Consider the following 12350-nt stretch of genomic DNA (forward strand, 5'->3'; position numbering starts at 1 on the left):
CGAAATTAGGATCTTTTGATTTTATAATGTATCCGTTTCTAGTCTGGACTATTTGTTCAACATTAGCGCGAGGAACGTATTTAATGATTTGGAGAAAGATCATCTTAGGATGGGTGTATTTCGTGTCAAAATCGGTGAGGAGAAAATTGTAAACAGGTTCTGGAATTACAGAGGATGATTCTGAAGGTAGCGATCCAATGTCCATTGGTTGGACGTTAGAAGATTGAGATCCACCGCGAAATCTCTTTGCAGATTGGGTTGAGTCAGTAGATGGATGTCTTTCTTTAGACGTACTCGCTACAGGTTGGCTACCCCATGAAAAATGTCGAGTGCGAGTAGTAGTACCAGTGGGTGCAGCTTGGGCACGCGAAGTGCCTATATTTGTCGGAAGAGAAACTGGTAGCCCTGTATGTCGACCGAGAACCGATTGTCCGTTAGCATTGCCAGAGTCCGCCATCACTATGGAATAGCCTGGGGCCGAAGCCCAAAGGAAGATGAAAATGAATGAAAAGATGATGACGAGGTTCAAAAAGCAAGTTTGCCCTTCGAAAGTGAAAACTTCCGTCCACCCTCTAAGTGCTGTATGTGTACTTTAGCTCACAAATGCGTATTGCAACACTTGGTCTTAGCTAGCACACTAACTGACACAAGAGAGGTTAGGCTCCTTGATACCAGGAAAGAATGCGAGTTAAGAGCGACCGAGATCTAACCTATAACCTTAGCTTTCAAACCTTTGATTTACGCTTATTTGTGATTTCACGTTTATAACAAAGACAAATATTTTTAAAAGAGTGTATTTTAAATAAATTACCTAAAGAAATATTTTTCAGAAAATTTTTATCCTTTAAAATTATTGTTCGAAGGCCTTTGCCTGTAATAAGGCTTTTCCGAAATAAATGCAAATGAATTGTACTGCCATCTTTGGAGCTCTTTTAAACTACGCGTATATGTATGTAGCCAATCCTTTCGACAATGAGATCTCGGAAACTACAGGCTCTAGAAAGATGACGTTTTCACTGATCGATTGCAAATTTCACGTAGATTGTCCAGTTCTAACTGAATATTTAAAAAACATGGAGACTATTTCTTTATTACATTTTTACGGGTACATTGGAAGTGTTGAAATTAAAAAAAAAATAAAATAAAATAAAACTTCACATCCTAAGCATTATACATTCCAACACCACACTGTTGTACATAGGGGTTGTATATGTCTCAGTCGTTTGTTTCATGGCCAGATAATAATGGAAAAGGAAGTATAAGCACTTCTCCAGTCTAAGATGAACCTTTTTTGGGGGGCAGTGTTTTGCCCAATGAACACCATATATAATTGACATTATAATTAATTGTGTATGTAATGCATTTGCTTATTACATACTGCATGCAAGAAGAAATAAAACTGGTCATACATGAATTAGAAACTCCAACCGGAAGCTGGCTCAAATCTTGCAAACGCTGCGAGATATTGAGAAAAATAATCGAAAAAAGTCTCCTCTTTATGATACCCCTTGGCTTTTTTTAATCAATACGTCTTTCACTTGTGTCTGTAAGGGGACATGTACAGATGTTGTAAGGAATGATAAGGAGATTTATGCTCATATGCGAATGATGCGCTGTGTAGAGAGCGCAGGTTCAGCTAGTACAATATCAAACATTACATATCAAAAGGAACGAAAAAAATACAAGTAAGAGAATAAATCAGAAAATAAACGAGTCACATATGCAATAAAAAGCATCGATATTGTTGGATTTAGCTAAGTTGTTATATAAAACTGTACATGTTAAAAGTGCCAGAGGCCAGTCGCTGGGATTTCATCAAATGTGATTTTAATGAATTTCGAAATGAATTAAATGACTCTATTTCCGTAAGAGCTTTTGGTATCGCATTCCATACTCTCGGACCTGCTCTAGAAAATGATCCTTGCACTATCTTCTCTACTTTCGTGAGAGCTTTTGGTATCGCATTCCATACTCTCGGACCTGCTCTAGAAAATGATACTTGCACTATCTTCAGTTTAAGTCTTTGTACATTAAATTTCTCACTGTTACGCGTAACATGAGAGTGAATTTGTGACCCCTTTGTAAATTTACAATATAAATATTGTGTGGATTGAGTTTTAAGGATTTTATATATCAGACAACTACAGCGCAGATATCTTCTTCTCTACATTGTTAAAACATCGTTCCTATTTAGCACTGGTAGGATAAGTTTCAATTTCTTTAAGTTAAAGGCAAACATAATGCACGATTTCTGTATTTTCTGTATAGTTATCGAATTGTAAACGGGGAGAGATGGTCCATATACAGCGTCATAGTAGTCTAATAACAGTAAAACAAGAACTTGTATGAGATATAATTTCATAGACTGAGAAAGAAAGTCTTTGGCTTTGTAAAGTCGACGTAATAAAGTAATAGCTTTATTACACTCAGCAGATATATGATTATTATAATTTAGTTCCTTATCCAATATGAGTCCTAACCTTTTCACATGGGTAGAGTAAGAAATATGTGTCCTTATTTTTTATTTTTAGATCCGCTGCCTTGATTTTCCTCAACTGTTGTGAGGTTCCTAAGAAAATAGTCTAATGAATTCTTTTCAATCTGGTGTAACAGAACAACATAGCACTGCAACAGCTCTAATCAAAGTATCAGATGACATAAAAGATGCAAAGAAAGAAAAAAATAACATGTACGGTACTTTTAGATTTTACAAAAGCCTTCCACAGACACTTGATTTCGATATATTATTAGCTGAACTAAGTTCTTATTTTAACTTCTCCTCCAGCGCTATTACTTGGGTTCACTCTTATTTATTGAATAGCAAACTAGCAGCAACGACAGATGAAGATTCATCTCAATGGATACATTTACAACAAGGAGTACCACAAGATACAGTACTTGGTCCTCTCTTTTACCTATCACATAATTATGATCTTCCAAAAGCTATAAGCCATGCAAAATACACCGTATCATCTGTACGCGGATGACGTTCAACTTTGTCGCAGCAAATTCACCACATATTGCAGAAGCATTAACAAAATTAAATTATGATCTTCAAAACATCGAGATGTGGTCAAAAGAAAACGCACTCTAAATCAACCCGAGTAAATCTTACGCTATTTTCATTGGATCCAAGAGAATTGTCAAAAACGAAGTTCGATGATATCCCAAAAAAAATCCATAAATAACGTAATAATACCTCTTGTTGATAAAATTAAAAATTTAGGGCTTTTTTTCTTTTTTTTTATAAATATACCATAATTCTTGTCGTATTTAGGATTTATGCTCTACATAAACATTGTGTTGAGCTCTCCAATGTGGAGATCGCTGTTACTTTATTAAAATATAATGAGGCTATACGTACCTAACGCATTCCTCTTAAACTTCTAACAAGAGAGCATCAAGAAAGCTACATCATTTAACAAAGTTCATTGTCTTGTTGGTCCTGGGTCAGCTCGTATGATTCGAATGTTAGATTTATATGTCAAATAACCTTACCGCTTTAGTTTAAATTCTCAACTAAAAATATTTTAGTATGCTAAAAATTTGCAGTGAATTACAAAACATGGAATTAAAAAGGAAAATGTTTCACGGTTAACCGTCAAACTTTATCCGGCTTACAACTATTCGATTAAGAAACGAAACGAATTTTAACTATTCGATTCAAGTGAGTTGTGACTGATTTTCAGATACTGCAAAAGTTCAAGTGAACATTTGAAACTAAAACTTTCGAACTCAGACAGTTTCAAACTAAAATTTTCGAACTAAAAAAATTTCAAAATAAAAATTTAGAATAAAAAAATTCAAACCAAAATTTTCGAACAAAAAGTTTTCAAACTAAAAATTTTGAATCAAAAATATCAAATCAAAATTTTCGAACTAAAAATTTTAAATTCTCTAACCGAAATTTCCACACCAAACTTTTCGAAAAATTTTAAACACATTTGAAAGTGATCACCTAATCACATTACACCTTAGATTGTGAGTTGTACCTAAAGTTTAAAAGGAAAAAAATGAAATGAAATCTTTGAGTTTTATGTCCCACGGCTACGCCGGTTAGGCCAAAGGACACGGTGATGATGAATAATGAATGAAATGGTGGAATGAAGAAAGTGGGAGGAAGCGGGAGAACCCCGTGGAAGCCCACGCACACGGTGTTTGTCCACCACAAAGTTCACTTGGAGGAGGCTGGGATCGAACCCGAGACCCCAAGCACCAGAGGTGAACGCTCTACCACTGAGCCACCGCGGCCCCTAAAAGTGTAAAAGGATATTGCATATCAAGCGCTTTAACAATTTTCAGTTTAAAACTCAACTACATTCTTCAGCAAAACAGACATTGACAAATAGGTAAGAAACATGTTTTATGGTTAGCCAGTTTTCGATTAGGAAATAAACAATTTTCAACTATTCAATTAGCAAATGAGCGGTTTTCGGCTATATTTATTACCTTAAAATTTGAAATGTAAGATTAAGTTTGAAGCTCGAACAGAAAGTTAGCGGTATGCATTAACATTTTTTTTTTTTCGCCAAAGCTAACCTTAGACCTTAAATCAAAAACCTCAGACAAAGTCCTACTCTCATAAAGTCCACCATTTCAGATGAGGTGAAATCCCTCGTAAAATTAAAATTTTGACAATGTTTTAATCTCATAATTTGAACTAATTGATCGTACCCCACTGTATAGGCCATATCCTTCTGGTTGACCATAACCGTTTAGATTTTAAAATTATAATTATCTTGGAGGACTGTTCGGGACTACTCTCTTACCATTGAGACGACGAACCATTTGGCTTACCATAGCCGGGCATTTATTTCGTAAAGAGACATTGATATTTCCTGAAATGAAGTTTCAATCTTTATCTCATAAAACTTTTGGAATACCATAGTCCGTTGGCGATGTGTAACCTTTTGTTTGTTTAAGATTTAAATTGTCCTGAGAACGACTGGGAACCACAATCTAGTTTGCTTACGTGATGAGCTAGTTGGCCAGCTGTATTGTAGCAGGTGTTCAGAAAGTAACTATGCAGTACCATGTTGTAGTATGCGAAGTGATGACTGATATGATTGTTAATTAGTAATACAACATTTTCCATTGTTTAACATATTTGAACCATATTTGACCAGGTATTTGTATTTGTATTTGTGCACAGGTTCGGTTTGATTGAAGACCAACGTCTTGTGTGACATCATTGTGATCCAGGTCATCATGCTAACGATTGAACAAAGTGTGTTTCTTGTGGAGCATGTGTTCTGCAATGGAGACAAATTTACCTCAGCAAGATGGAGTGAAGATGCCTAACCGCAATGCTGTACGGAACCTCATTACCAAGTTTTGAAAGAAAGGAAGCGTTCATAATGCTCCAAAATCAGATAGGCCATCCACAGCCACATCCGCAGAAAAGGTGGCGGAGGGGCAAGACGTGATGCTGCAAAGTCCAAAGAAATTGGTTAGATGACTAGCTCAGCAGGCCCACGTGTCCATGGGTTCCGCTTACAAGATTCTCCGGAAGTCACTGTCCATGTATCCGTACAAAATTTCGGTCGTGCATGAACTGAGAGACACCGATCGCCCGGCGCGTGTTAACTTTTGCAACTGGTTCCTCCTTTCTGCACGGCAATGGTTTCGAGGGGATTCTTGACAAAACGTTTCTCACGGATAAGGCATGGTTTCACCTCTCCGATTACGTGAATAGCCAGAATAGTCGTGTGTGCAGTAAGGAGAATACGCATGAATTTCATGTGTCCTCACTGCATGATCAAAAGGTTGGTGTTAGGTGCGCCGTGACTTGTAAGCGCATCATTGGGCCCATCTTCTTTCAGGACACCATAAATGAAGAACGATACTGCACCTGCATTCTGGAGCCCTTCCTAGGTGAACTGAATAAGGACGAAATTAAGAATGCCAGGTTTCAACAGGATGGGGCGACTGCACATACCGCCCACAGGGCGATGAGCTTTTTGCAGGACATCTTCGGTGACCGCATCATCTCTCGAGGACTCTGGCCTCCGCGTTCACCCAAATTGATTCCACCGGATTACTTTCTATGGGGTACGTTGAAGGAAAAGGCCTATGAAGGCAATCCGAACACCATACAAGAACTCCAAGCTGCACTAACACGTCACATTCGGAACATCACTCCCGATGTTCTGCTGCATAACGTCTTCAAGAACATGCAGAAACGGGTGCAACTGTGTCTTCAAGTGGAAGGGGATCACTTCCAGAATCTCTTATAACTTCCATGACACTAAAGTTCAGCTAAAGTTAATTTCGGTTGTTTAAAGTGGTTTATGAAAAAAAAAAAAAAAAAAAAAAAAAAAAAAGCGGCAAGTTAAGAACTGCGTAGTTACTTTCTGAACACTCTATATTTCATAGCATCATGAAAGCAAGCAAAGCTTCTTATAATGACCTGGATGAATCGGAAACCGGCTAACCATGAAATGTGTTTCTTACCTATTTGACAATGTCTGTTTTGCTGAAGAATGTAGTTGAGCTTTAAACTGATATGCAACAGCACTTTAAACTTTAGCTACGACTCACAATCTAAGATGTAATCTGATTAGATGATCACTTTCAAATCTCTGTTTAAAAGTTTGAGTTTGAACATTTAATTCGGTTTAGGAATTTTAGTTTCAAGCTTCTAGTTCGAAAATTTCGGTTTGAAATTCTTGATTCTACGTTTTTAGTTTGAAAATTTTTGTTCAAAAATTTTAGTTCAAAAATTTCGGTTTGAAATTTATCCTAAATTTTAATTTCATTTTTTTTTTTTCGAAAATTTTAGTTTCAAATTTTCACTTGAACTTTTGCAATAACTGAAAATTAGTTACGACTCACAGTTTAATCGAATAGTTAAAATCCGTTTCGTTTCTTAATCGAATAGTTGAAAACCGGATAGTTTGAAGGTTAACCGTGAAACATTTCTCTTATTAATTCAATGTTTTTTATTCACTGCAAATTTTTGGCATACTAAGATATTTGAGAATTTAAACTAAAACGTCTAGGTTATCTGAGATATAAATCTAACTTTCGAATCATACGAACTGACACCAGGACCTTAATCTTTGATAAATGATATAGCTCTGTTGATGCTCTCTTGTCAGAAGTTTAAGACGAGTGCATAACTTTATTATATTTGAATTAAGTAGCAGAGAACTCTATATTGGAGATCTCAACACAATATCTATGTAGAGCATAAATCCTAAATACCACAAGAATTTTAAATTAATATCCAAGTCTTATAAAATCCCACCTAGAACCAAACTCAAAGCCTTCGAGCACTAATCGTAACGAAAAACTAGACAATGCAGGCCTATAACAAAATAAGGAAAATACATGAAGTCAAAAACCTTCCTAAATGATATCTTTACCAATTTTAGGTGATCAAATACTAAAATTAGTCCTGGAGACCATGACTTTGGTTCTGTCAAAAATTAGTCTTGAACTTTGACTTAAAATATTTTGAACCAATCCTTAAATATTCGTTCATGTACTTTTGTCCTATGAAAGCTTATACTCATCCATACAATGTAATAAAAGAACCAATCAGAACAAAGCTTATAAATATTACACAAAATTGAGAACATAATTAATTAAGAACCTAAACGATACACAACAAGCAATTTGATTGGCTAAGCGCTGTCAAAACAGTTTACATAAAAACTGGTAACACTGTTTCCATCAACTGCTTACTGATTAAACTGAATAACGAAGCAACGAAACTCTGAATGTTTAAGAAATCGCTGGAAACAATAACAATCCTCCGTATTCATTGCTGTCTCGTTAAATGAATATGATTGATCATTGTTACAATGAACCAATCAGATTTGAACAAAGAGTAAATGTGACATTTTTACGAATGGAAACGATATGAAATGGTGTGATTTTTTAAGAGGTACTATAACCAGGTCCAAAATCACCCCATCCCGTCTCTCCTTCTCAAAGAATGAATGAATCCTTCCAGAGTGAACCATTACACAATATATTTTGTTGTTTACTAATTAAACACCGTGTATATTCAATAAGCAATAACAAAAGAATGTCAATGACGCTGACAAAAAATACGTATGAGTTTGTAATAGATACATACAATACGATATAACAGTTGATTCTTGACGCTGACGTTTGCTTTTGAAACATATGATTGTAAGTCTACACACAAAGAAGCCTCTTAAATACTTTGCAACATTTTTATTTTAATCCTGAACGAAAACGTTATGAATTAATATGGTTATTTAGGAGGTTCTTACGAAGTGTGAGATCACCCCTCCTCCTCTTTTACGCGTCTCAGGGAATAAGTGTATTCTTTCAGGATGAAACAAGACCTATAAGACTCGTCAATCGAAACTAAACCTTTATCCTGAAAGTATTCCTCGCAAAGTTACCGATGTTTAATAATTTTATAACGAAAGGAATCAAGTATCGACATTAACACTGAACCATGACAATCGTTCTGCCAAAAATTGATCCTCACCCAAAACGATATGGACTTCTGTACTCGATCATATAAGATTTTTTTTTTTTTTTTTTAAAAAAAAGAGCTAATCAAAGAGGAAAAAAATCTCCAAATTTTGTGTCCGTAAAAGAGAACGAGGTCCTATACGCTCCTGGACCATGATTCTCCTGTCAAAAGTTGACCTTGACCTTTGACCCCGAACCACAGGACCTGAGGGAGTGGCCATAATCAGGGGTCCAGCACACATTAGTCAGGGCCAAGGTAAGTGTGACTCATTCGGATCAACGCCTACTCGTATACTCCTACATTATTTTAAATCATGTACAAATTTATCAATGTATTCAATATTGTAAATCAAATAACTATTAACCAACTAGTTTGTCAAGAAAAGGTGTTGTGAAGGATCTATCTTTAAATTTAAAAAAGAAAATGTATTTAACAAGCTAAAATCTGGTTTTATATATATATAGATAGATAGGTAGGTAGCTATAAAGTTAATTGAACCGACACTACTAGATCAGAAATCTAATCCAGAAAGAGAAGAAGACTACAGATTATTAACCTCACACCACACGAAACAAAGTTTACACACTGTATACTGAACGAAAAGCTATAATGAAGAACAAATGAGGAAGTTGAGGAGAAACACTTGGAGTGAAGAGGGTTTAAAGTATAAGACATTTACTGATCGTTCAGAGGATTTGGCGAAAACTTATTAAAAAAGGCAATAAGCTATGTGTTGCATTCATTGATGTAAACAAATAGTTTATCCGATTGAAGTGTAGAGTGTTGGTGAGAGTTTTAAAGAAAGAGGAGATGGAAAGGAAAGCATCTAAAACCCGTAACACACGTATATATAAACCAAGCAGTACGAGTCAGAATAGGGCAGAAATGACAGAAGAGTGAACCAATTTCAATAAATAAGGTTTCGTTGGAATCGTGGTGACAGTCTGGGTACGCAGTAAAACACACAAAATATTCTTAACCTACAACCACCTAAGCTAAATTAAACTAACTTAACCCAATAAAACAACAAATACATAGCCATATTAATGAAAGTTTTCATTTAAAAAAAAAATCACATTTCTAGCCACCACACTTGCTCACCAAAGACGTATCTCTGATCAGAACCACTGTTCTTAGTGACGATTACTCTAACATAACCATTCAGAATTATATTATTAATATAATCAATCTGGAATTTTAAGTTAGTAGAATACTGTTTCATACGACGTCATCAGAATTTAGTGGCCGTGAACGAACATCAAAGAAAATCTCATTTTATCAGTTTACCGAAACACACACAAAATTTACTTCCGCCGTGATAAAAGAAAAAAAATTATGTAATGAGAATCCACTAAGATCTCATTTTCTAGCTATTCCAAGCTCTACTCCAAAATGAAAATTTTACAATTTTCCGGCAAAGAAAGAGCAGTAAATTTTATGCTTGGAATAATAATAATTTCTACTAGGTTACATGACCTAAAACAAGGTAAACATTTTGGGAAAATTATGTACGTTTTGTTCTTATTACAACAACCGAAATGGCTAAACCTCCCACTGAATGGATACGGTTTACTAACATGATACGCGTATATAAGTGCAGTTTCTGAGGAAACCTAGAAGCAAATTAGCACTGCATTTTGAATCTGAACACCAATGAGGAAACCATTATATTAACCCAATTTATAATTTAGGGGTTACACTATTAAATTACACAACTCGGTTCACTTTTCTGTCTCAAAGGACCATAATCACAAAGATATATTCCCGCTCATCTAAAATCCGCCTCGGAATTTAGCAGTTACTTTTCATTTCCAATTTAGGAAAACTTATTTGACGAAAAAAATGTGCCGGGAATTCACGGAAATTCCATCCTGGCGGTTCTAACCTGCTTACTTCCACCAGCCTAATATGGCAAACAAAACCCAATCCACTGCCATTAGATGCTGATTTGAGCGTTCAACTTTTCAGTCCGCTGAACATCACACCGCAAAACCAACTTTCTCATTCGTAGAACGACGAACCATTAATCACTAATTTTACATTAGTTTACTGAAAATTAAACTGTTTTCTCCACTTTTTCCAATTTTGTGACGAAAGAAAATTTTTATGTCTGGTTCCTGTTGCTGCTACAAGAAAATAAAGTCACTAATTAGCTGTTTTAATGACGTAGCAAAAGGATAAAAATCTTAATCTCTAAGATCAAAAGGACCGCTCCAATGATGAGATACGGTTCAGCTGAGATTTTGGTACAGTCACAAATAAAGTCCACCTAAACAAAGGGATGTGCCAAGAAGATGTTATGAATGAATTCGTAAACTCAAAATTTTCGAAGAAATTACGAAATTAAATTCTAAAGTTTCTTTAAGAGGATTCAATGCATCAAAATTCCCTTCGAAAGAAACTGAAGACCACTGAAAACTGCGAAATACACTCTTATTAACTCAATATTATTGATTAAATAAGCAAAATTCAAATATATATATATATATATATATATATATATATATATATATATATATATATGTGTGTGTGTGTGTGTGTGTGTGTACTTTTATGGAATCTCTACTTAAATATTATTCTTTTTGACAAGATAACTAAAATTTTGTAATTAATTCTACGGTACAACAAAGAATTTCTACATATTTCAAAATTTCTACTACTCGTAACAAATTATAAATATATACAACATGTCCAAAAGATCTCCGCCCATGATACATTATACCAAAGGTATAATGTAACAATGTTCTTTAGGAGTCGTTTTATGATAATCCTCTTTCATATCCTCTACAGTGTATGCTGTTGAACTGGATACATTGCTTTCCGTTTTTAAACGTGAATCCAGAATGAATTAATGTTTCTTACCTGAACATCCCAACATTTCTCCTTTGGTTTTCTTCAATTGAAGCTCGAAATTCTTGAAAATTTTATTTACAATACGGATTTCGTTGTAATACTCCGAATTCTTACACATGTGTCTATTTTTTAAATACTGTTCTCTCATACCTAGCCATTTTGAACGGCATTTGTTTTCGGAAATACGCCAACCTGTATGAGGCAAACATCTTCTACTAAGTTCATCTGCAACCTGTTTCCACATTATCCCCTTTGACTCCTTAAGACAAATCTGATGGAATCGTTCTTCTTTCAAAATATCCAGTAGGATCTCCGCAGCATTCTTTCCATCTTTTATTTCTTTATCCCAAGGAGTGAGAAGTGTTCCCTTCTTAGGAATTACGCTACCTAAAAGAAAGAAAAGAAAGTATATTTCCATGATACAAGGTCATTTGCTCTAGATTAAAGAAGCATTTTAGGAATTTCAGAAATGATAATTTGGTATATAGAGAGTCAATATTATGTTAGTGGTGCTAAATTTTGAAATTAGTTTCTACGTCTTTTAAGCACACTTTCCTGCAACGGGACTTCCTAGAATTTACAACTTCGTCTGATTATAACTCAGCATCCTAGTGCTAAAGTACGCTAAAACATAATGTTTACATATGATTAATACAAGTTCTAATAATAAATATGTAGGAATTTTTAGTCAAAAGAAATATCAGGAGGTTCCGTAATTTGCATAATGTTTATTAATTGTTATATTTGTTAACAGAGTGTAGTTCTGACTATTTTTCTTCTCAGAAGCACACTTGAATCTTTATCTGCTGCCTCCTCCTTCTGTCTCTGATAAATAAATAAATAATATAAACTAGGAGTTCCTCATTTTCTAACAGTTCCACTTATCTGAGTGAACTAATGGCTGCAAAAAGCAATGTTTCACGTACATTAAGATAATGTAAATCATATTTAAGAATAGGATACATCAATGGTAGTTATGCAAAACTTGACCTTTTGGCAGTTTCTACGATCTTCTGGTAAAACCTTAACCCAAGCAAGA

General features: G+C 34.9%; 1 protein-coding gene across 2 annotated transcripts in view; it reads right to left on the bottom strand.

Annotated features, from left to right (window-relative positions):
• Positions 1-12350, bottom strand: part of LOC145691010 (uncharacterized) — a 150530-nt gene that overhangs the window by 42343 nt on the left and 95837 nt on the right. For both annotated transcript variants that reach the window (XM_081766509.1, XM_081766510.1), the window contains exon 6: positions 11321-11698. In XM_081766509.1, coding sequence (XP_081622635.1) covers positions 11321-11698 — 378 coding nt within the window. The remainder of the gene's footprint in view (positions 1-11320; positions 11699-12350) is intronic.

Source organism: Thermobia domestica, chromosome 7, assembly GCF_964235325.1.
Source record: "Thermobia domestica chromosome 7, izTheDome1.hap1.1, whole genome shotgun sequence".
NCBI lineage: Eukaryota > Metazoa > Arthropoda > Insecta > Zygentoma > Lepismatidae > Thermobia > Thermobia domestica.